The sequence below is a fragment of the Polyodon spathula genome, chromosome 15, assembly GCF_017654505.1.
Source record: "Polyodon spathula isolate WHYD16114869_AA chromosome 15, ASM1765450v1, whole genome shotgun sequence".
NCBI lineage: Eukaryota > Metazoa > Chordata > Actinopteri > Acipenseriformes > Polyodontidae > Polyodon > Polyodon spathula.
The window spans coordinates 10,744,317-10,769,600 of NC_054548.1; the positions used below are offsets into that span (position 1 = coordinate 10,744,317).

Consider the following 25,284-nt stretch of genomic DNA (forward strand, 5'->3'; position numbering starts at 1 on the left):
CTACAGTGTACATACTGTATTCACACAAACTTGTTACTGCATGTTTCAGGACAGAAAGTAAATCAATCTGTTATGGTAATGTTTTTTTGTCAGCCTTCATTGCTTTCAAAATATTTCTTTTAGACTTGACACCTATACATTTTAAGAACAACTTCAGGGTAGGTAGGCTGGCACAGAATATTTCAGTGAACTAGTGGCACTGTGGTACTGTACTTCCAAACAAAACAAAAACAAAAAAAAAATGGCTTCATAGCTGTGAATTAGGAATGGAGAAAATGTTTTGTTGATTGACCAAAGTATTAAACACATTTTAAAAGATGACAAACAAAAAGATAATTAAAGATAATGTTTAAAAAAATAAAATAAAAAATAAAGCTTCTCAGGGATGTAGCATGTTGCTGCATGCTTCATTGTTTACATTTACATTAAATACACATGTTTTATATATTCAATCACCTGTTATGGATCCCTAAACTACAGTGTTACCAGTAATTTAATCAGTGAAATAGGTTTAGCATACTGTTTAATTTTTCAAAAATTAAAGAATATTAAAATAAATTAATTGAATGTTAAAATCTTTTATTTAGCATTCTGAAACTAGAGAAAAATTAATAAAAGCTTGCAGTCTTCGTGCTCCACATTCCAACTGGGATTCTACATACCCAGTAACTGGCTCAACCACATGTATTTTTGAGGCCATTTCAGGCATTTCAGAGATTTTCGGGGTAAAAGAAAAAAAAAGTTTAAAAAATGTACAAGGATGATCCTTAAAAAACAAGTGGTCTTAAAAAAGTCCCCTCAGCTGATCCACATAGCACTGGTAATAGATTAAAAACATGCAGGCAGTTATATTTTAATTCTCATTTCTTTCTTCCTTGTTTCTGTACAGCAATCTAGGGAAAACACAAAACAATTAATGAGGTTTAGCTTATGACAATCTAGAAAAGTAAAAAAAAAAAAAACGTTAGGTTATTACCATAACCCTGGTTCCCTGAAAAATAATGACAACCATGACGCCAATCACTAAGCATATATAAAAAAAGCTGCCCTATCAGGGTCCTGCTGTGAGGAGGAAGTCCCTCCCACCTCCTGTTGAAGAGGGTCATCATCACATTAGCATATTGCCATTTTCTTTCGAAATCAGAGGTCAGCTGGAGACATGACCTCGAAGGGTAATGGTTGTCACTCTTTTTCAGGGAACAAGGGTTATGGTAATAACCTAACGTTCCCTTTCAATGGAATGACAACCATTACGGAATGGGAAACTGTACCAAAGATGTCGAGGCTCCAGATTACTGACAGTACAGCCTCACGGCGATAGCCTCAGAGCCACATGACGCCTAAGGGCATGCCACCTGCAACACCCTAGAGCCCAGAGAGGGTTTAGCTCAGTTTGCAACATCAAGGTGGTAAAAACACGCAAATGTCTAACTACCTGTCCATGTAGCAGCATTGCAGAGCTCATCCAAGGAGGCGCCATGAAGGAAAGCCCACGAAGTTGCCTGGCACCTGGTAGAATGGGCCGTAATGTCCCCTGGCAAGCGGGAGTCCATCAAGTTTCCAAAACCACTGGTTGGTTAATATGGAATGAAGATACCACCTTTGGCAAAAAGTCTGGATTTGTTCTTAATGTTACCCGCAAGTCATTTCCAGTGAAAGTCATACATGTCATCAATGGACAAAGTCATCGATGGACAGCGCATTAAGCTCACTTACTCGTCTGTCAGACGTAATGACTATTAAAGACGCCACCGTCAAGGAAACAGGGCGCAGTTCTGCTGACGCCATGGGCTCAAATAGGGGACCCATAAGGACCCGCAGTACCAGTTCTAGATCACACTTGGGGACCATACTTTTCTTGGGAGGACGAAGCCTCCGAACTCCTTTAAGAAATTGCACTGCCAGGAAGTGTGCCCCAGGGGACACAGAGTCAATTTTTTTTTGGCACACTGATATTGCTGCCAGGTATACCTTCAAAGTGGACACTGATTTTCCTGCATCAAACGGGTGTTGTAAGAAAGTTAGTATTGTCTCAGTAGGGCAGGTCACTGGATCATGACTTTCGGCAATGCACCAGTCTTGGAAAACTTTCTATTTATATGAATACTGGGCTCTAGTGCTCGGCGACCTAGCAGACTGCAGTGTCTCTACCACTGCATCTGGCAAACCTCATCTGAATAGACGGCTCCATTCAACAGCCAGACCCAGAGTTGCAGCTGGGCTGGGTTTGTGTGTCATAATAGCCCCTCCTCTTGGCTCAGTTGGTCCTTGCATAACAGTAGCTGCCACGGTTGACCCGACAACATGTCGGGCCGACAGTAAGCCCAGCCACTCTAGGAAAGCCCGAGTGAGGGGCATGTAGGCCCGAGCTGCAAGTAGCTGAGGCCGAGTAAATCGGCGTAGGGGACAACACTGCGAGCCCGTGGGGTCACCCTACAGCACCACAACAGCTCCAAACACGGTCGAAAAACTAGACAAGGTAGTGGAAGACATAGTAATGGCCGATTGCCAATCTCAGAGGGGTCGAAACCAGCTCTAGTCAGTAAACTACCACGAGAATAAGGCAGGAGCACTCTCAATTAATGCGTAATACTATCATGTACAAAGTAATTTGAAGGTTTAAAAACCAACAAATCAGCCAAATTCGGACAAAGAAAGTACAAGGCAATCTGTGTCCTGTCAGTGAAGTGAGAGAGAAAATGGCGATATGCTACTGTGAGGACGTCCCTCTTCAGCCGGAGGTGGGAGGGTCTTCCTCCTCACAGCAGTGCCCTGATAGGGCAGCTTTTTTATATATGTTCAGTGATTGGCGGTCAGACAGGTCTCTTCCCCATTCGGTAATGGTTAATTCCATTGAAGGAAACACTAATGATACATTCACTGTATAATCTCAGTTATGATGCTATGATACCCCCTAGTGGATGCTAGAGAAAGTTCCAACACAGATTTGTGAGCTTGTTCAATGCATGGTCAACTCTATTAGGGACAGCAGAGATGGTTTTACAATTAAAGCTCTGTGTAAATCGTGATTTCACAGACTGGGCGGAATTAGTTAAAATCGTGGAATTTTACACAGCGATAGATGTAAGCTCTTCTGTATGTCCAGCAACGTTACTCTAGGGGCCCAATCTTCAATCTTCGTGCAATCCCCTTGCTAAATTTGTGCCTCACAAAAAAAAATAGTGCTTTGGCACGAAATGACAGATATTCCAAAACAGCACAGAGCACTTGCGAGACATTGGAATATAGCAGTTTTTTGAGCAATTCGCAAATCTGTTTGTGCCTCGCAAAACCGTCTGCGAATTCACTACCAATATAGCAACTACACACAACAGCTAAACGAGAATGCAGAATGATGGACAGTCACCATTAGTAATGGCATTACCCCGACAAGATGCTATCATTGGTGTCACCACAGTATGTACCGATATGACAACAGACGAGACCACACAATATATCGTGCACACATACATACGGACCATTCAAATACACAATTGGCTCCATAGCTAGGCGCCGAGTTTTCAAATTAATGAACTGATGACGCCACTCTTTTATTGAATAGAGAGTATTGTATCACAAGGAAATACTATATAGGTTTCTTTAAAGGCCAGCTGATCTGACATAGCTGTATGTTTTTGAAGTATAATAAAAAAAAAGGCTTTGGATACTGTCTTTTTTTTGTTTTGTTCTTTTTTTCTAAATGATTTTTTTTTAATATGTCATGCCGTGACAAAGTCTACTGTGGTAGCACACTCTCTGATTTGTAAATGTAATGAGTTAATTCACCTGCAAAGTAAACATCAATCAAGCATTTTTATATACAGAATACACAGAAATGTGTTATGTTATTCATTCTACTCACCCATTTGAACATCATGATTAAGTCCAGTTTGTAAGGTTTTGAGTGTCACCGGAATGGATTTTCTTGTTATGCCATTTTTTTTGTAAAAATAATAATTAATTCTAAATACACTCCTAAAATGTTAATTGTAGCCTACCACGATTTCACAATAAACGAACAATCTCTGTACAATTAGCAACAATTACATTCAGCAGACTGGACAGCTGCATAAAAACGGCCAGAAATTACAGTTAACAGAACTGTTTGTCCCGCCTCACCTAACTTATGATTGGACTGCTGCAGAGAAAATACAGGTCTATGATTGGTTGATCGTATCACAGGTCTGGCTTTAGGAAAACGTTAGCATGCCTTTCACAGCAAGAGTGCCCTGTCGGTGTTTGGCTCTCCGAACTGCAGCTGCTCACCCCTCACCCGTAATGCACAGCAACCTATGGAATAGCCAAACAAAGCAATGGGCCACAAGATGGGTGTATGATGTATTTATACAATTAATTTACAGATGTGTGGCAACACACAGCAAAGAATTCAGACAGGATCCCCCTCCCCTTCTTCATCCTTCTTTCAATCTTTATTTCCATACTTTGACGGTACACTTTGGATGCCGCTGTCCATCATATCAATACAGTGATAAAACATATAACTGATCCGTCCATCTGGGGTTGAGGTTCTGTACTATTATACTATTGTACCTAACTCCACAATAGACTGTTACTCCGCCACTACTTGAGCCAGCGGTGTGCAGTTATTGGAACTAGCGCATCACAATTATTGCGCAGATATTGGTATAGTCAGACTAATTAGTGCTTTCGCCCAATTCAAATTCAAATTGTATATTGGATGTCCACCTAGAATATATTTGCATCACATGTTTCTAATTACCGATGCATTATCATATGCTAATAGGACCGAATTAAAGGAACAGAAGGAAGGCAGTGTGCTAGACAGAGGTGAGTGCATGTTTCCACACTCGTCTGTTGGGCATGAGAATACGTTATAAACGTCACAATGATATGAACGTGTTATATATGTTATGTATGGAAAAAAAAAGAAGCATATTGCTTATATGTTTTTGCCTACAAATTGACTATGATGATGCAGTATACAGGTTTGCATTACCATCAACTTTAGGTAAACTGGACTCGCTACATCATGCAGCATTGAGGTACAATATAAATACAAGATTTAATACTCATCATTGTATATTATACGATTTGGTATGCTGGACTTCTTTGGCTTTACGAAGTTTGAAGCACTGGTATATGTAAATTATATGAAAAACCGTATTTATATGAACACTTTATAGCTTCCCATAACCATTGCCTCAGATCTCATTCTTTTTTGCATTTTAAAATCTCAAATGTGCGTACTGAGGCTGGTAAAGGATTCTTTGCTTATTATGCCCCATGGTCCTGGAATGAGTTCCAGTCCAAACTAAAGCTGCAGACCCAGATATCTTTATTGCAATTTAAGAGTAACTTGCATGATTTCGTGACTGAGAGTTGTAATTGTTTTAAATAGTTGACTACTTTTGTGTGTTAATCTCAACGTGACTACCTAGTTAAATAAAGGATAATAAATACAATATATATATATATCCTGGTATTGACTGTTGATCTACTAAAAAAACTTGCATAGCCGGAAGATATTGCATAGTCGGAATAGTCTGCATGCTACCCACGTTTCCCGTTGTTGCCTGTTTGTAGTCAGTGCTGGAATGGTAGTGTGCACGGAGTTAACACATCCTTAGTCTGCATGTCACAAACCTGGTTTTGTGCTTGTCGCATACCTTCAAATATACCAGGATCACGCATATTGTCGGCCACTCCCCCCATAATGCGCGATATATACATTTTATTTCTGCACAGCGCAGAATGGATTGTTACCCGCAAAAGGACGTTTTGAATATTGCAACTTGGCACAATTCCAGCACAACGGCCATTTGCGCCGCGCATACCCCTGTACAGTGTGCAAACCATTCGAATATCGGGCCCTAGAGCACCACTGAAAATCGTGTTGACAAGCTAGATTCAAGTATTCACCGAAAGACAAAGGCGGAAATCCATAGTACTGCAACTGCTTTATTTACAAAGAAATAAAAAACGGTGTTCAATGTTCCAAAAGTCCACTGAAAACCGTGAAGCATGAAACGCATTTATAAACAAATATCGTTGTTGAAAAATTGGACAACCAAAAGTTAAGTAAATCCGTCAGAATGAGGTCAGCAAATGGTGAAGCCCTAGCTGAGATGTGAATACGTACCTAAAGTTGCTAAATATCACAAGCAGGAAATTATGGAATTGGTAAAACAGTCTGGTTGTTTGTCATGGTCACTGACGAGTCAACTGATGCATAAGATCAATATGTGTTACACATTGTATTTGTTTTGCAAGGCCTAAATGGTGAACATGCATCTGACATTGCAGCACACAGGAATATCCCCTAAAAAGTGTCCTGAGGGCATCAGATGATTCTTAATGGTTAGGGTTAGGTTTTAGGGCAGGGGTTGTTTAAGGTTAGGGTTGAGGTTGGGTTAAGGACAGGGTTGCTTGATTCCCTATAGTTGCTGCGCTAAGTGAAAGGTGGGAGTAAATGGCAAATAACCGAGACTCATCTGATGCCCTCTGGACACTTTCTAAGGGATATTCCTTTACACTGCTCCAATGTAGAACTGAAAGCTGTCCTTACAGATACACTTTACCTACAGGCTGTTAATTACAACATTGTTCCACAAGTTATTGTAACATGCTTAAATAAGTCTGAAGTTAATTTTGATTATGTCAGTGCATTTATTTACTGTTTAAAAAAAAATAAAAAATCTGTGCACAATTTATAAAATAGTTCTGTGCACATTCCACTAAATACAACACTTTACACGTGACACTGCTGTAAATTAAAAAAAAAAATCTGTTATTCGCACAGGGCCTGATTTATTATTAATAGTATCAAAAACTGGACTACGATCAAGAATGTGTGGACAGTGAACCAGAATCAAAGCCCCTCATGGGACATAAGCAATCAATTTCATTGCGGTGGCCCAGAGGAAAAAATAGATTGAAACATGGTCATGTTTTTATTATGTTTTCAGGACACCATGTGTGCTTAACAACAAATCACACCCAATCAATACATTTCTATGTATATTACATAACTACTAGCTGCTGTGTTGCTGTTACTATTTCATGTATTATGCACTTTCCACTGTATTTAATGTATTGTGCATTGTTTATTTTTATTCACTGTATATCATGTTTTATGCATTTCTCTGTATTTAAAGTATTATGGATCTTCTTGTTGTTATTGCATCTTGTAAAGCGCTTTGTGATGGTGGTCCACAGGCGCTATATAAAATAAAGATTGATTGATTGATTACTATAGTACAGGAGGTGGTACCTTCCAAAAATAGACTTAGTCAAGTTGTTAAAGAGACCCACATATCAAACATTTTACTAAAATGCAAACAGGACACAACACAACAAAAAAAATACTTTATTCAACTTAAAATACAGGCTGCAATTATTTTTTTTCAGTTTTCACTTTGGGACTGAAGAATGCAGAGAGGCTTTTCATGCCAGTCTTGTCCACTTTAGCCAGAGCTTTCTGTGCTGCAGTCATCTTTTTGGCAGGCTAAATCAAAACAAAATGCCAAAAAATAAGAACTTACTTGAAATTATTATTTAAAAAAAACAACATTCAAATCACCAGTTCTCAAGACTGAAAGACAGTCTGTTTAACTTGTCAAGAGTTTAACAAATATCTCAGTACAGCAATAAAGGAGTGTAGCATTCTATTGCTGAAGCTCTCGTTTTAAGCATTATTTTAAATGCTTCTTTCAGCCTCAGGATTGTAATACATAACAGCAATTGTTATGAATGTGGCACTGACCTTTTTGAGATCCCCGCTGTTAAATTTCGTATAGTCCTCTCCTGCTTCCACAGGCTTATCCGACAATTTCCTTTTCTGTAATGGCAGTTTTGGAGCGTCCCCATGAGTAATCAAAAGAGAAATCCAGCGACCCAATATAACAGCAGATACTGAAGCCAATTACAACTCTTTAGATGCAAACGACTCCAAGAGATGACAAAACTGAATGCATGAAAAAAAAAGCATCTTACCTTTGATGGTGGTTCTGCCTCTGTTGGACTTGAAATCTCAGGTAGCCTACGATGAGGGAAAAGAGAATTTGTAAGGGAGTTATATTGTATAAAAAGGACATGGTCTGTAAGATGGGAAAATGAAAAATGTACTATGCAAGTCATTTAATGGAATCACCATAGGAATTAACTTATCTATTGCCACATTCTTATCCTCCCCCAAACCAATTAAATCATATGTAGGCCCTATAAATACTGTACACAAAATACTTACTCTAAATACTTGTGAAGGTCTAGGCTGAGGTCTTCAGCAATATACTCAGATATTAAGCCATGAGCATAACGGATGTAATCCTCTGAGACAGAAAAAAAAAAAAAAGCAGCTGTTGAGGTTATATTTTTGGGATGGATTTTGAAATCAGTATAATGCATCAAAAGCATTTTGTTCAAGTGACCCAGCACATTTCACTGGGAATGTACAAGATACCAGTTTAAAATCCTAGCTATGCAACCATCTACCTCACTGTGATAACGACCAATATCAACTTGAGAAGGTATATCTGTTGACTGCTTGGTGGACCAAGTGCACTCTTCTAATTTTACACACACCATACCTTCTTTTTCTTCTGAATTGTGTTTGGTTCTAATAAATGTAGAGGACTTCACTGCTCCACCAACACAAGTATTGCTGCTTTTCAGGGCTTTCACTGTCCTATCAACCTGTTCAGTGAAAAAAAAAAAAGAGAGAATGCCCTAAACCTCTAAATTAACATTGGCCTAAAACTGATCAACAGCTCAGCAAATCATGCATAACTTCAAAATACACCCAAGCATAGATCTGAAGGCAAAATATTTAAGGAGCCAAGTCAAGTAGTTGGCTAGTGCAGTGTTTTTCAACCTTTCTTCTCAAGTACCCCGAACTACATAAGTGTTTTAAATATCCGTAATTGTTTTAAGACATCATTTGCAAGCAGCCTCTGAGACTTTTAATTAGCGTATAGTTACAGTGATCTAGGGTTCTAGAGCAGTGGTAGTCAATTATTTTATGTGAAGATCCAAATTTCTTAGATGCAGCAAGGTGAAGGTCCGGCGCACATCTGAACTCTGACCCCTATCCCATACCCACAAACAAAAACATAACTACACAAATTTCATTATTACACATGTTGGTTCTTCACTTGGTTTAAGGAGTTTTTAGCTTTTTGGTAATCAAAACCTTTTTCACTAGTCTGCCTTTTTTGCTGACCTGTTTCTACATGAGTTTTTTCCCTGCTAAAACTATAGAATTGTATAACTACTGTATTCTTATACGTTTTTGTGTTAGCGAACTCAAACATTGTGTTTCACCATTGCAAAAACAAAGCTTATTGTAGCAAACAAAAGTGAAGCACAAGAAGAAAATGACAATAATTGAAAAATTACTGTGCTTTCTCTTTCAAGATAATTCAAATAAAAACTTTAGAAATAATAAATACATAGTACTTTTACATTCAATACATTTGTAATAGGCTATTATTCACAGTAACTCAAGTAGGAGACATGGCAGGACCTCAAGAAGCTTGAGTTACAGGTGAGCTCAGAAAGAACATAAGAACATAAGAAAGTTTACAAACGAGAGAAGGCCATTCGGCCCATCTTGCTCGTTTGGTTGTTAGTAGCTTATTGATCCCAAAATCTCATCAAGCAGCTTCTTGAAGGATCCCAGGGTGTCAGCTTCAACAACATTACTGGGGAGTTGATTCCAGACCCTCACAATTCTCTGTGTAAAAAAGTGTCTCCTATTTTCTGTTCTGAATGCCCCTTTTTCTAAACTCCATTTGTGACCCCTGGTCCTTGTTTCTTTTTTCAGGCTGAAAAAGTCCCTTGGGTCGACACTGTCAATACCTTTTAGAATTTTGAATGCTTGAATTAGGTCGCCACGTAGTCTTCTTTGTTCAAGACTGAACAGATTCAATTCTTTTAGCCTGTCTGCATATGACATGCCTTTTAAGCCCGGAATAATTCTGGTCGCTCTTCTTTGCACTCTTTCTAGAGCAGCAATATCTTTTTTATAGCGAGGTGACCAGAACTGAACACAATATTATATTCTGTATATAAAGAGCAATACAGAGGCGCAAAGATCTGCATCCGTCAAAATAGAACACTAACAATAATATGAATAATGTTCATCCTGCATATAGCTTTCCCCCAGAATAACACAAATACACATTGTACTTGTTTTAAAAAAAACGTTATTAGGTTTTACCAGTAATATTTTTTGGAAAGCCTACTTAGCAAAAATGGGCTTTGTAGTACTGGTACTCAATGATTTATTTTCTTTGTTTTTTGTGAAGTGCGATTTTTCAAAACTCAAACCATAAGGTATGACAACTGTTTTTGAATCGTTTAAAAAAAGTCAGAGATTGGAAAGACTGATGCTTGCAAAACAGGCGACAGCAGCCAACACACGCAGTTTCAGTTCATTTCAGCTTCTACACTGCTGTACATTTTGCTTCATTCATGCCGTTCACAGTATCTGCTACTTACTGTCACAGCAACACACCTACTGCACCCTCACGCCCATAAGAACCATGCTGTCACAAATTCACAGCAATTCCAATGTGAATGCATGTAAAAACACAGATTGACATATGACTTGACGAGCCGGTCAAAATGTTCTGGCGGTCTGGATTCGGACTGTGGACCGCCTATTGACTACCCCTGCTCTAGAGTCTACATTCATCACAATACAAATTGTATGAAAAGAAAATAGAACTGGTTGAAATGGAAACCTGGATTCTTGGTGAATGGGTGCTATTTGAAATGTTTTTAAGTTTAAACTTGTTTTAAATAAATCAGATGAAGCTTCTTTTAGCCAATATCCATTAAGTGATTAATCAAAATTGGGGGCTGCAGCCCATTTGTTCAAAGGGCACCACTCACAAAACCTTATAATGTCAATGTTGTTCTCTGCAAATTACAATTACTATAGGAATATATGCATAATACAAGTTTTTTTTTTTTCTTATTCACTGTCTGCTGCCAAATTATAACTCCTATTTATATGATTTAGGTTACCTTTTTCTTTAACCATTCCAGAGTCTTTTCTTTGCTGTATCTGTTAAACTTCTGACCTCCAATTTCTGAGAGAAAATAAAAAAGGTTTTATTATCACTTTGAACATTTTTTTTTTTTTTGGATTGTCAGGCATCTCACCAGTTTGCCAGCAGTCACACATTTCAGGACATCGCTGCATGAGGTGGATGGTTCATTCACCTTTCTCCTCTGTGATATGACAGAGTGCCTGAAGGGTTTTGGGACACTTGAGTAATCTGCTGCAACAGGGAAAGTCCTCATCCACCACTACCTGGTCCACTGGCTGGAACTTGCCCTGCAGAAATAGAATGTAACTCAAAAATATAAAAAAGGCATACAGGTACTACAGAACTATGCAAAGCAGTCAGCTAGGAGCACACACTAACCACAAGGCAAATCTTGTTTTAGTGTTTAAAAGTTTTGTATTTCTTTTACCTCTAAAGCTTTTTTACTGCTGTATTTTCCATGTTATTCTACAACTGTTGGATTGTAATTAAGTATTAAAATAATGCCATCAAACTGGAATTGCTTTAGATGATCACGCAAAACTAGATCCCTGCTCTAGTATAATTGCTCACTAACAGAAACAGCAATATCAGCAATAACAAATGCAAAGTTGCATTTCCAAGTTGCGTAACTGTGAAACAAGCTTTACAGACTACAGTCAATCACAAGACAAGTGACCTGGTTTATCAGCTGCTTTGAACAGCATTACCTTGTGATGTGCCTTCTTTTTTTTCAGGGCTGTTCATAACAGGGTCACCCATTGATCACCCATTCTGCTGCACACAAGTAATCTGAATCCACTGTATCCCTTGTATTATAAAGCCTTAATAAAATCTGCCACCTGCCACCCCTGTACTATACCTCTGTAAAATGTACCTCTTTTCCAGCTTTCAAGAAATAAGGCAGAACAAGAAATAGAGGATCCATTGGTGTTATGAACAAAAGTCTTCCATCTGTTAAAAAAAATAATAATAATAAAATCAAATTTGATTCATTATTCAATTTGTATTGGCTGTTATGCAAATGCTATGCCTGTAATGTGTTTTGTAATTAACAGCTTCATTCCCCTGGGTCAAGTTGGGTTCCGTCATGTTGGAAACAGCAGTAGGTTTGACATCCCAAGCGGCTCCAAAAGCCAACCACTGCTATCTTTTACACACGTTTCTTTTTATCATTAACAACCGATACAAATATTTGTGTAAGTTAGGCTTCTACAATAAAACAAAAGAAATAGCGCAGGAAAACATTATTCACCATGTTGTACAGTTTGACCAATAAACCAAGAGTGATATTCCTCCTTAAAAGCTTTCACTTCATACAGCTGCTGAGTGTTGTTACTCAAGAGGTACAGGGAAGCCTCATCCTGTGGAAGAGAGGGGAGAGGGGGAGGTGGGGAGGGGGGAGGAGGAGGAGGGGAGGGGGGCAGACAACAAAGTATGTATGTTAATACAATGTAATTAGAGGTTTAGGAAAGGTGTCTCTGCTGGAAAATGAATAATGGTCTAGGAATGAGATGTCTCCCATTAACTATTGTACTTACAAAAAAAAAAACACTTCTGACCTCTGTCAAAGTTTCAGAATTTTACTTCATATACTTACTGAAAAAATACAAGTTACTGTAACTAGCTATGGATACCCCTACAGTTAAAGGAGTAATTTAGAGGTACTTGCCTGTTTTGGGGTTTCGGAGTCTGATGAACACTGGCTCAGTCTCAGCTTTTTTTGGTGCTTCAACAACTGAATCTGCAAAGAGAAATACAGTAAAAAAAATAATTATGATATGTGGGTATTTCCATGAAATAATCAATCAAAATATTTAAAATTTAAAACAGAATAAAGCCTTCGATTCACACCCTTTTTAAATCAAATTGACTATTCAGCCTGATCGGGTGAAGGGATGAAATAGTATAGTGAGAATTTTAGACGTAACATAAATATATGTCATTCTTCATATATTTTTTAAAACACATGTTCTGCAGACAGCTATACAGTAATGCAACATTCCTCTACTCCAGCGTCTGCACTTCACCCTGTAGTATGTACAATCAGTATGATGGCCACTCTTTGTTCTTGCAAACAATACAGTAGTAACACTCAAGACCATGCTCGATAGACACCATTTTATTTTTTAGGTAATTTTTTTGTCGTGCTCTACCGCCTCCATCTCTCCTCTCAATAAAACAGGTAGGTAGGTAAAACCTTTTGTAGTAAAGTAGACAAACTTAGTCATTTAATAACGTATCACACCTTTTCCAAAAGATATACAGGACCGGTACTGAAATGTAACAAAATGTCAGAAAACTGCCCTGATTAATGTCGTAGTGTGCAGCTGAGCGTTCATCACTCTGCTTTGTAAATGTGTGCTTCTTTTTATTTGCCGTCGGTTTCCGTTTTAAAGCCACCTAACGTACTGGATTTGTATGCACTTTTTGCTGCATATGTGAGGAGATTTATAACATCTCGTTGGTTAAACTTCCTGAACACTAAGGAGATAGTGCCTTGTATTTTTATTACACATGGTACACATTGTGCCACTACATTCAGAAAACTGTCTATGCCCTTACCTGGTGCAATTACAACCCACTGCTCTGCCTGTGCGTCTGGCAGACGCTTCTTCCTAGAAGTCATATTTTTCCAAACTCCAATTAAAATACAAAACTACAAAGTAATGTTTTACAACTTAATAGCTCGCGAGGACTATTTTTGTTTACAATACAGATTGCAAGCAAAAAATGGCGGTAAATCTTTTTCCAAATAATAGTAGGGGTGTTCAGTTTTATTTTACTACTAAACATTAAACAAAATTGTATTACCTAATTATAAAAAAATATATATAGAAAAGCTACAATATGTCCTTTTAAGTATAGTACCTGAAGTGCATTATCGCACACAGAAGTTAAGTAAATGTATCACTTTCTTTGTCTTTTAAAGGTCTCTCCACATGACAAAACATGGTATGCCCCGTAGCTGTTTCTGCCGCATGATGCGCTGAAGACCTCTTAAAGAAACAGCACCTATTTATTTATTTTTAATAAAATAAAATAAAATACCAGTATTATAATATGAGGTGGTAAACTATTACACAGTGGCAAGGTAGGGAGATTTCAGGGAGCTTCCAAAAGCATCTTTCTTTCTACAATTGTGTCTTAAGGTAGATAGTAACGATTGGACAGACTTTACAAAAGAGGGTATGGGATTGCTACAGTTTCCTGAAAATAGTCTTTAAAAGCTTGAAAGCACCACACTACAGCTCTGGATGTTTCATTAAAATTTTTTTCGCAAGACATCACCAGGTCCTGTTTTATGCTACAAAGTAAAGGCAGGTAATTTCAAAGATTATTTTTAGAAAGGTCTGTTAATTAAAACATCTCTATAGCAAAGCATTGTGAGATTCTCTAGGAGAGGGGAAAGACCTTCAAGACCAAGTGTGCTTTATCTGTAGTCACACTCCACTGAAAGAATCTTACTGAAGAATTCGTGTACAGCACACTAATCAGTGGACATTCAAGCTCACATCTCCAACTTCTCCCATACAGATCAACACAGAGGTTTAACAAATCTCAGTGAAATTAAAAATGGTCAGTTTAAGTCAGCCTTGCACCTTTAGTGAGAATATAAAAAGATGTGTTACACAAGGTGTTACTGCAGAAGGGTAAAAAATAAATTGTGCAAACTTTGCAGATGAGCTTTAGCTGGAAACATGGCAAGAGGGAAGTGGTTATATTTTGACTGATACACTGTAACAACTTTGCAGAGTTTGCAGAAGCTAAAATAATAGTTGAGGCAAAGCAGACTTCAGCAACACCAAGAACAGGATTCGCTGTGTTCGTTAGAAACAGGAACAAGCCCTTGTGCTGGAGGTAAACATAGCAAAGCGGCAAACCAGGCCCTGCAATAACCAACAGTTAACAAGTGGGCATGGCAAAACAATATATAAGAACCAGGGTTAGGATTGAAGAATGAAGCCTGTGGAGAGGGACAGATCACACCAGGTGCATCCAGACGCGGGACTGAGCTGCTTTTTCCTAGACTCGGGCCTGTGCAAATTACTTTGCACATGGCTAGGTTTTTTTTTTTTTTTTTTTTTCTCACCATTTTTTAATCTTGTCTGCCAAAAATGGTCTAATTTCAATGGTTTTGCTCCAAACGAATACAGTACATCTTTAATTATTGTAGAACCTGTTGCTGAATATGTCAACCATGTATCTTAACCTTATTTCTAAAAAAAAAAAAAAAAAAAAAAAAAAAAGAAGGCAGTGAGAACTATTTTGCATTCTCAGCACGTGATTACATTAAAAGGTAAATGGAGACATTTGGATCTGCTATACTAGTGAATGCACTAATTAGCAGTACAATATTCTCTGATCTTCAAAAACAAAGAATGTAAAGTAATTAAATTACAAATCTATAGGGTTATACAATACAGTGCATATATAGATAGATAGATAGATAGATAGATAGATAGATAGATAGATAGATGGATTTAGATTTGCTTGTCTTTTTTGGCGCCTCTGGTTTTATTTTGTCGTGTGTGCTTGGAGCCCTAAACCAATGCTGAATGTGTGTGCGTGAATATTAGGTGTCACTGTTTTAGCACCATAGTCTACCGTTACTGTTTTTGTACCTGTTTTGGCACTATGCTTTAGTGTGAGAGTTCCCGGGTTGAGTCCGCCCTCCGACTGTGTGTGGATTGCCTCACCCTGTGTGATGAGCCTGCCTGCGTTAACCGAGGTCGCTACAATAGTATTCAACAAACAAAAAATATTTTAGTATTTATATTGTTATTTATTTATTTTGATAACACCTGCCTCTAAAGTAATGTGTCAAGCATTAACCGCTAAAATGTGCACACGGTGTTGCATTAGGTTTTATTTGAGCTTTTGTTTCTTTTTAAAATACAAATATATATATATATATATATATATATATATTATATATATATATATATATATATATATATATATATCGTGAGACCAAAGTCTTGTCCTAGTGTTGCTGTATTATCCTATATCCTCACACTTACTGTAATTACTTATTACCGTATGATATAAGTATGGTGTTGAATTTTTATGTCAAAAAACACAACACACTTTTATTGTGAGGTGGATGTAACGATATACAGTTCCTAATTTCTGGCTACTTAAATTTGAATGTGTATTTAAAATCCCTTATCAAGTACTGTTCGGTTGTATTCAATGTGTTTGACGAGTACGCCAGTAATAATGTGTTATTTTCTTGATATGTTATTAGTTATTCTTGTTGCGCTTTTAAGTTTTTTTTTAAAGACGGGAATTAAAAAATGCAGCTGTCCAACACGCACAACTTGTTATCGACTCTGCAAAATGACAGTTTTAAACGAGATAAAGTAAGTTCATTTTCCTATCAGCAACAGAACACCTGTCTGCCTCGACTGTTTTTGCAAGGGCAAACTCAATTGAGGCGAAACAATGGTTTTTCAGTTGTTAAGTAATTCAGTAATCTGAATTTTGATAATCGCTATTCAATAACAAGGGTAGTGCACGTTGTTTTTTTTTTTTGTTTGTTTTGTTTTGTTTTTAAACTTAAATTGGGAGATTGTTATGCGTCAGGGGGTATAACAAAAAAAAAAAAAGTGTCAACGGTTGTTTGAATAAGTGATAATTGGGGTAGTACCGCACTCCCACTGTGAGCGAGATACAGCAGTGGGGTGGCAGACAAGCGTTAGGGCGCAGTCAGGTGTTCTTGCTGTTATATTCTGATTAACTTCCTCCAGTCCCAGCTGCGAGTCTGAAGAATGCAGTCCGTTTCATTGAAGAACTCTTTAGACCACCTGGTCGAAGCGCTGAGGTTCCTTAGGAAAGCCCGTCTAACTCGAATTGAATTTGGAGCAGGTATTTACCAGGATGAATTTAGCAAAGACAGTCAATCACCAGAAACTCGTCCGGTGAAAGTTGGCAATTCTGGGCCAGGAGTTTTGAAAGCTGATGGTTCGGGATGGAAGCACACCTCAGATCACAGGCAGACGCCAGTGACACCAGTCCGCACCCTTGCACAGAAAGCTAGACGAAGCATTCTAACCAGACTAACAGAGATCGCTTCTCAGTTGATGGAAGCAGAGCGCAACATTCAATGCACACCCCTTCAGGCACAGGGAGTTTCTATTCACTCAAAGGTAAGACGTTTTTTTTTTTTTCTTGTTTGTTTGTTTTTTGTTTGTTTTTTTATTATAACATTTTTTGAGCTTACTAAAATACCCATAGTTGCCCATTGTGTTTCAACAGCTGTATATGTTGTATATGCATCTTTTTCCATCACTGTAAACTCTTGACTTTCGAAGTGATTTTTACTTTTTATTTGGTACTGCACCTTTACAATTTTAAAAAGTATACAAAATATTTAGGAAAAGTGAACTTACTTGGGAGCCAAAGGAATACTTCCACAAATTTATATATATATATATATATATATATATATATATATATATATATATATATATATATATATTATATGGCTTCATACCAAGTTGTATTGGAATTTTTGTGAATTAAACAAGGTATCCCCGCCTTACCCCTTGAGGACCAAATACTTCCCACAGCCAGAGTCCTCCCTATGAAGATGGAATGCTACAGCACTGCATTATCTGATATTTTAAATTTATGAAATGCTTAACTGTATTATACACACGTGGGGTTTAAATTAAGATCAGTGCTAATCAGAATTTGTGAAGCCAGCAGTAAATTGTTCAGAAATTGTTCCCTGGAGCCTGACATGGTCTTACCAACAAAAATACCCTAATCGTGCACCATTACATTTCATCAACCCTATTGTAATTGCCATCTGAGAGATCAGACTCTATGGTGGTGTTGCTGCAGAAATACAGTATTTAACTTTATAGTGGCTTGTGTTGTGTCTGTGTATTTTAGCTAGGATCCCCTTGAAAGAAAACATAATGGTTTAAGTTTAAAATAAACCAATGCATTCTACTTTTTGTTTCTCTGTTACAGGACAGCATTGAACTTCGAAACATCTGTAGTCGTATAGCATCACAGGCAGAGCTCTCCCAACCAGACAGAGACCTGAAGGAACTGCATGGCTGCTTGAAATCAATCACAGAGAACCTGCTGTCATTGTTGTCTGCCTCCAGCACTGATTCCATATACCACATACAGCATACCAGAAAGCTCCAACACATCCTCAGGGCTTTTCCAGATATTTGAAAAGATCTGCTGTATTTCAGTTGTAATCAATGGTCCACTGATAGGGTTTTATGCAGGCAATGTTTTTTCTGTTTTTTTTTTTTTCTGCAAGGAATTTGATTTTGGAGAGAAGACAAGCTTTGATAAAGAAGCAAGGGTCTGTGGTGTAACACTTTCCTTTTTACTGTCTGTGTCATGTGGTGCATAATTGTGCTGGCCCAACACTTTTATTGCATCAGTTGGTAGCATTTAAAGATGGTACAATTACATTTTATATATATATATATATTTTTTTCTTTTCATTTTAAGGTTTGTGCCATATGTAGGGCCTATTTCAAGATATTTTCAGTGCAGTGCTAACTTGTGTTGAACAAGTTTGAAGCACCAATAAACTCAGGTGTTGCGTTCTTATTCTTAATACAGAATACCTGCGAACTACTTTAGATAGTCACACAATGTAATCAACATTTAAGCATGTTTAATTTAGGTTAATTTTAGTGCAGATTAAGACTCACTCTGGTATATGTATGTTTATATAACATTTTCACTAAGGTACTGTATGTGGTCGTGCTTGTTTTGAGGGATTTGCAGAAGAGATCCAGGAGGAATAAAATCTTGATATTAACAGTTTCTAAAATCTAAACTGAAATCACTGAAATGTTTACAATATGGATGTATTCTGTTACAACCGCATAGTTTATCAAAGTAACTCAAATGGGATTGTTATGAATGAGCCATTTCTTATGCAGTGGGCAGTTAATGTGACATTTTCAAGTGGTTAAATGATTAGTGTTACCCAAAATTTCAAAATCCATTTTCTTTTGTTGTTTTCTTGGCATTCACAGCATAATCACTTCCTCTTACTTCTAAAACCTATTTAAGATCTTTTCTTTTGTATACTTTAACTATGTACACTGTAGTTTTAACAAAAATGAAAAGAAATCTGCCTGGAATGTGATCAGTTCTAATGCAGCTGACCATTTGAGTGAAACCGAACTACAGCAAAGGAAGAGGGTTTAAATCCTTGGTAGTTACCGTTTAGTTCTTTTATGTTTTTTTGGGGGGGATTTTTGTTGTTTTGTTTACTATGCTTTAGTTTGGTGGTTCGCTATAGTTACTTGAAACGTATTATATAGGGAATTCTTTATACCTACAGGCTCTCTCAAAATGTTTACCTGCAAAAATTTCAATAAATCCCCCCTTTTCAAAACACTTGCTCTCTATTGTTTTTGTTAATAGACATCAATCAATACCACAAAGTGATTCAATGTGAAAAGGAGAGATGAATGGCCATTCCTCAATGGTTACCTTGTAATTCACCTTGATATTATATTGTAGAAATATACTGTTACGTCTGTTCTCCAAAATGGCCCAAAGTTGTCTGGATATTTTTTTCCTTGTGAAACAATGTTCTTGTGCAGCATTGGAAAGTGCTTACCTGTCATATCTGCTGTCTTACCCTTCACGACTGAATGTGATTTGGAACATAATTCAAAAAATAGTTCATGTCAGTAATTAATTTGCATAGCAAAGGAATCAGTCATGTGAGGGATAGCTCATGGATACAAAAATATGTACTACATTACCGCATACTGTTTTCGTATTGCTTTGTCCACTCACTGCAAGTGGTACAATGTGCACCATAGCTAACCTCGCGAAGGACCAGATTCATTTGAATGTCAAGCCTGGGTATAAAGCCTTCCAACAAATCAAAACAATGCTTTTCAATACACTAAACCAGAAAGCTTATACAGAAATTGCATTATAATTTTTAAATGTTCAGGTCTTTATAAACAGCAGATGTTTTGTTTTGGGGGTTTTTTTGGGGGGGGGGGGTGCATTTCAGAGTGCAGGTCCTCATGAAGCCAACACCATCGTTTAGAAAGTTGTGATTACGCATGTAGATCATACAGTCTTGTTTTACAAAAACATACCTTGGAGAGCATTGAAACAGTTTAATGTATTTCAGAATAGGCAGAGGCTGTACTGTTGCACAATTGACACTAGATGGCCTCCAGTAGTAAGCTATATAAATGCCACAAAGTAGCACAGCATTTTCCTGCTAAATTTTGCTGACATCAGTTGAAGGAAAGAAACCGATTACATTAGGTGTGTCTGTCTGTATAAAAGTGTTTGATCAAGCAGGACTGAAACAGTAAGTGGTAATACTTTGAAGGTAAACTTTAACACCTTTGCCTTCATGAATGACATGGACAAAATTAACTTTGTTTTTTGTGTTTGTTAAATACCAGTGTGAAACACTTTAAAAAGATGTCCAAAAATACAGATAAAAATCTGAATATTCCCACATGCACTGCAAGATTTGTTTTGCTCTGACAAATTAATAACATTGAACAGATCCTTATATTATAAAGGTCAACACAATATCCACACAGAATTTAAGACACAACATGTCTTTTGCATTAAAATACATCTCCTTCTGATGCCAGACAAAGCAAAAAAAGTATCACACCTGGCAAATCTTTTCATTTTTATTGTTTTTGTTATGCAGAAGCACTGGCTAAAAACAAAGCCTTAAAAATAAAAGTGCCCATTTTAGTTTTTGTGTGTTTTGTTGTTAATTTTCTTTTAAATGCATAAATATTTTTTAAATACATTTTTTGTCTTCTCTGAATAAATTAACTACTGGAAATAAAACAAAGAACAGAACAAGAGGTGAAAGTTACAACATCCCCAGTAGGGGGACCTATCGATCTAAAAGTTACATTTTTAATTTTTTTTTTTTTTTTAATACTCCTACAGTATTAACACTTTACTGCCCTGGATATGTTTCCATATCTATTCAATGCGTATTTTCTCAATGTCAAAGATATCGGATACTGGGAAGCAAATGGTCAAAAAAATAATAATAACATATTTTCAAAATGGTCAAGTTGAAATAAAGAGTTCAAACATATAAAGATGTCTGCAAGATGGACTTAGTAATGAAAAGGAAATCCACCAGGAGCTGAGTATTTCCTGTGTGCGCCATAGCACAAAGTTCACTATTTATTTATATCAGTACAATTATTTTGAGATGATATTTAAACCACTCTTTGCAGTGTTTATTCATCAAGCTGGCACAAATAGAACAGTATTTCAGAACAGACAAAAACAAACTGTTTAAAACAGGTTTAATAAAATATAATGTGCTGTACAACTGTGGACAACAATTTGCATCACCGTATAGAAATAAATAATTTTGCTTCAGAGAGTCGAATGTAACCTGCTTATTAATGTTACATTAACATGTTGAATTACACACCGCTTTGTATTTTTCCACATACTTTACAAAAAACTGACAAATTTACAAATGGGGCTTTTCAAAACCTAGTATTGATTAAGAGAAAATCTAACATTGATTGAAGAAGAGACCTTTGAGGTCTTGAAAGCTTGTGAATTATTATTTAGCTAGTCTGATAAAAGGTATCACATCTCCTTCTCTGTGTCTATCATCTCTGGACTAATACGGCTACCTTTTCATCTGTTAATCTAACATGAAATACTGTGCTATTATTATGGCTTCAAGTAGACATTTGAGATATAATTTGTAATTTCGTTGATTACATTATGTTAAATAAAATAGGAAATGCTGGTAAGGTTAATAACGTCCAAAAGAAGATCATGAGAAAAGAAAGTTGAATGCTTCTTCTGGTGACATGGATTTGTTTATTCAACTGGCTGTTCACGCGTCTTTTTTCTTTTTTTTTCAGTCCAGGGAGTGTATACCAAGAGCCTGTGTCTTCTATCGTTACAGACAGAACAGTGACTAACTGTCCAAGTCCAGGCTGCCTCGCTTCCCGTAGACCGTAAACTAATGATGCTTTGGTAAGAATCAGTGATGTTCCTCTCGAGTTCAGTTAAGTCTGTCCCCTCCTTACAGAAACTCTCTTATTCTCACCTTGAGAACCACCGCCATGATCCTTGAAGTTTATTTTCCAGTTACTTGAGTTCAGTAGTTACTGTTCATATCGCCATATATATATATATATATATATATATATATAAATTATATATACCCATACTACCAGTTCAAATAATATCGATACAATGTACAACATATATATATAGATATATTTATATATATATATATGTATATATATATCTATATCGTATATCCACCCACATACATATGGTCTTGTTTAATAACGAACAATGTACAAAAATATTGTGACAAGTAATAGATATATTACAGTGGTCCACATCACAGAAATCTTCAGCACTAAACATGTCTCCACTCGTACAATGTGTCTGGAGCAATGTGGTCCAACCCACTATTAGGGCAATTATACCAGGCGCATTGCACCTACAGAACCATAGAACATACACCTACAAACACAATGTAGGACTTCTACTTTAATGTAAAAAAGCAAGGTCTGTGCACAATGTGGGTTTTAGAAGAAAGTTTGGTCATTCTTTATTTTAGTTTTTTTTAGTTTATTAACTGTTAACAAACATTGTTAATTTTTAGCTAAGGGTTGGGGTTAAGGTTAGGGTTAGGGTTAATAAAAACTCAATTTAATTTGCTAAACATTACTACTGTAACAATTTTAACCAGTTTCAAGCATATGATCGACTGGGTATAGAGCTCTGGTGTTTGATTGATCATCAATAGAGCTCTGGTGTTTGCAGTTTTAGCTGGCCTATTATATATTATTAACTAACAGTTAACAGAAAATAAATAATGTACATTAACATGGTTATTAGCTGTATATTAACAGTTAATAAACAAACCAAAAAAAAACACCTTTAAAATAAAGTGTGACCAAAACTTTGTATTTTGGGCAAATTAGGCTTCTTCATTGTGGTAATAGATAATGGTGTCTGTTATCTTGAATAATGTCCTGCAGTTGCTGTTACAAACACTCTGTTTTGGTTGATATAACAAACTATTTAATGTCCTTGTTAGACTAGTAACCCTTTCTAGTTTTCCGCCCCCTTGGTTTTAAAGAGCAAAGTGTATTGACAGTGACTTGGCTTTTAATTACTCAACACTTTGAAATGTATGAAGAATTCATTATGTCTATTTTTACTGTTGTGATGGTTGTGTCGTGTTGAGTTGGGGGAAGAGATATGTCTGTTATATGATAGAGGTTTTTTTGCGTATGACTCCTCCCATGTGTATGATCCTGTCCCGTCCCGTCCCGTCCCGTCCCGTCCCCCCCCCCCCCCCCCCCCCCCCCGAGCGTCCCACTGAACAGTTTCCAAATGTTGGCAAGTATGTAGTGAGCAGAGTACTGTGAGACTTTGAACAGTCACTTACTGACTAAGCAAACCAACCCCTTTTGTTCCTGCCCAGAATTTGCAGGCCTACATCATTTGTATTGTGCCAGCAAGTAGATTCACATTACATTTGTTCAACTGCTCAAATTTTTTGAAATGCAAAACCCTTTAAATAATTATTTCCAGACTTAAGTAAATTCTGTGAAAAATGTAACTCAACAAGTGTGCAAAATAAATAAATAAACTTACTGGAAAGGGTCTCAAAAACATCAATATACTTCATGCAACAATGCAGTCGGTACAATTAGTTTATCCGCCAATGTTAATTCAAAGAACAATCTTAATTTGGTCTTACTCAATGTTATAAAGTTTTAACCAACGAGCAATTGCCCAGAGCAATCAACGGGATTCGAAGACAACCATCACTGATTTATCCTCAGGGATATGATGTATACAATGCATGTGTATAATGTTGTGCCAGATGTCAAGACCAAAGAGTTCTCAAGCTCCATTACTGTCTAGAACCTTGAACAGTGAAAGAAGCAGCAGAAATAGTGCATCACTTTCTAAGTATTTTGAAGAGAATATACTGTAATGAAATAGTTTTTAGCACGGTTGTTAAGATTAAGGCAGATTCCTGGGGGGGAGCAGAGTGGAAAGAGGTAGATCTCCTCAGAATGTGTTCATCCAGGAGGACCTACTTACAAACCTACCATCAAATCAGTTCATTTCCAGGGGACTGCATACTACACAGGTTTCCAGGAAATGTCTCCTACATGTATTGTATGTTCTCACCTATCATTTGTAACAGTAAAGTGCGCACAACCGATCAGTGACAAGGAGGTGGACATTAAAAGTATGATGCCCCACAGTGCAATAGAACAGTATCACTGTTGGCTTGTACAAATCTAGTGGGGCCTAGATCCCTGCTTGTGTTATAATAGTACATTTTTAATAAACTTTTGATAATTTAGAAGGACTGGTACTGTGGTAACATGACTGGAGGTCAAGGCTGGACAGTGGCAGAAATAGCAATTCCGACAACATAAACTGTAGTTTAGCACTTTCTGCAGACTTTTAATAAACACAAAACAAAGAAAACATGGAAACAAAATAATAGTTTGTACAAAACACTACACACAGAACTCTTCAAACTAATCAAAACAGCACCCAAGCACAGATATCACGGTACCTTTCTTACTCTTCTCTGTTTCTCTCTCCTTCTCAGCTCCACACTCTCACTGAACCCACACCAAACATGAATTCTTTGTTATTTTTATGGGGCATGACCAGGGGTAATTGACGATCAATCGTTCAATTACCCCCTGGCCACATTCCACACTTTTCAATCAACCATCATTCACTCAATTAATCACTTAACTAAACACAATTACCATCACCGTGGCTGTGCATAGGCAGCCACAAACATACATTTCTTAGTGACGCTGGCAACTTCAGCAGCTGCAGCAACTCTCATGGTCTATGGTTGGCCTCTTGCTGTTTGCAGTTGGCCTCTCGCTGCATAGCAGTGGTCTGTATTAAGGTCATTAATATTTCCTTTTTTTCCCAGCAGTTCGGAGCTGGTCAGTAGGGGGGGCACTATATCACCCTGCCACCATATGTGGTAACGTGACTGGCTGTTAAGGCTGGTCAGTGGCAGAAATAACAACCCATATACAGAAACGGTAGTTTAGCGCTTTCTGCACACTTTTAATCAACACAAAACAAACAAAACACAGGGACAAAATGCAACACACAGAACTCTTCAAACTTATCAAAACAAAACAGCTCCCAAACACAGAACCACCACCTCCACCGCCTCCTCCTCCTCCATACTCTCCTGTACTGTAGA

General features: G+C 37.2%; 2 protein-coding genes across 4 annotated transcripts; one reads left to right on the forward strand and one right to left on the reverse strand.

The window, feature by feature from the left end:
* Positions 1 to 600: 600 nt before the first annotated feature.
* LOC121327575 (ribonuclease H2 subunit B-like) lies at positions 601 to 13,765 on the reverse strand. Of its 3 annotated transcripts, none has more exons than XM_041271673.1 (11): positions 13,599 to 13,765; positions 12,707 to 12,777; positions 12,289 to 12,397; positions 11,896 to 11,987; positions 11,209 to 11,323; positions 11,011 to 11,075; positions 8,568 to 8,673; positions 8,228 to 8,309; positions 7,975 to 8,020; positions 7,745 to 7,819; positions 7,170 to 7,486 (listed from the first exon to the last, which is right to left on the reverse strand). In XM_041271673.1, the coding sequence occupies exons 1-11, from the start codon at positions 13,660 to 13,662 to the stop codon at positions 7,376 to 7,378; spliced, it is 936 nt and encodes a 311-aa protein (XP_041127607.1). In that variant the 5' UTR covers positions 13,663 to 13,765; the 3' UTR covers positions 7,170 to 7,375. The 3 variants fall into 3 exon arrangements, with proteins under 3 accessions (XP_041127610.1, XP_041127607.1, XP_041127608.1); XM_041271674.1 differs by having other exon boundaries at positions 7,171 to 7,486; positions 11,911 to 11,987; XM_041271676.1 differs by lacking the exons at positions 7,170 to 7,486; positions 7,745 to 7,819 and adding an exon at positions 601 to 893.
* A 2,285-nt stretch (positions 13,766 to 16,050) lies between these two features.
* Positions 16,051 to 19,401, forward strand: dleu7 (deleted in lymphocytic leukemia 7). Its single transcript, XM_041271934.1, has 2 exons — positions 16,051 to 17,185; positions 18,018 to 19,401. The coding sequence occupies exons 1-2, from the start codon at positions 16,808 to 16,810 to the stop codon at positions 18,228 to 18,230; spliced, it is 591 nt and encodes a 196-aa protein (XP_041127868.1). The 5' UTR covers positions 16,051 to 16,807; the 3' UTR covers positions 18,231 to 19,401.
* The last annotated feature ends 5,883 nt before the right edge of the window (positions 19,402 to 25,284 follow it).

Excerpts from the sequence above, each read along its gene's own strand:
- dleu7 (XM_041271934.1), top strand. The coding sequence starts at position 16,808 with ATGCAGTCCGTTTCATTGAAGAACTCTTTAGACCACCTGGTCGAAGCG. Across the intron at positions 17,186-18,017 it reads GAGTTTCTATTCACTCAAAG|GACAGCATTGAACTTCGAAA; the intron begins GTAAGACGTTTT and ends TCTCTGTTACAG.
- LOC121327575 (XM_041271673.1), bottom strand. The coding sequence starts at position 13,662 with ATGACTTCTAGGAAGAAGCGTCTGCCAGACGCACAGGCAGAGCAGTGG. Across the intron at positions 11,988-12,288 it reads TGGTCAAACTGTACAACATG|ATGGAAGACTTTTGTTCATA; the intron begins GTGAATAATGTT and ends TTTTTTTAACAG. Across the intron at positions 11,076-11,208 it reads TCATATCACAGAGGAGAAAG|AAATTGGAGGTCAGAAGTTT; the intron begins GTGAATGAACCA and ends ATTTTCTCTCAG.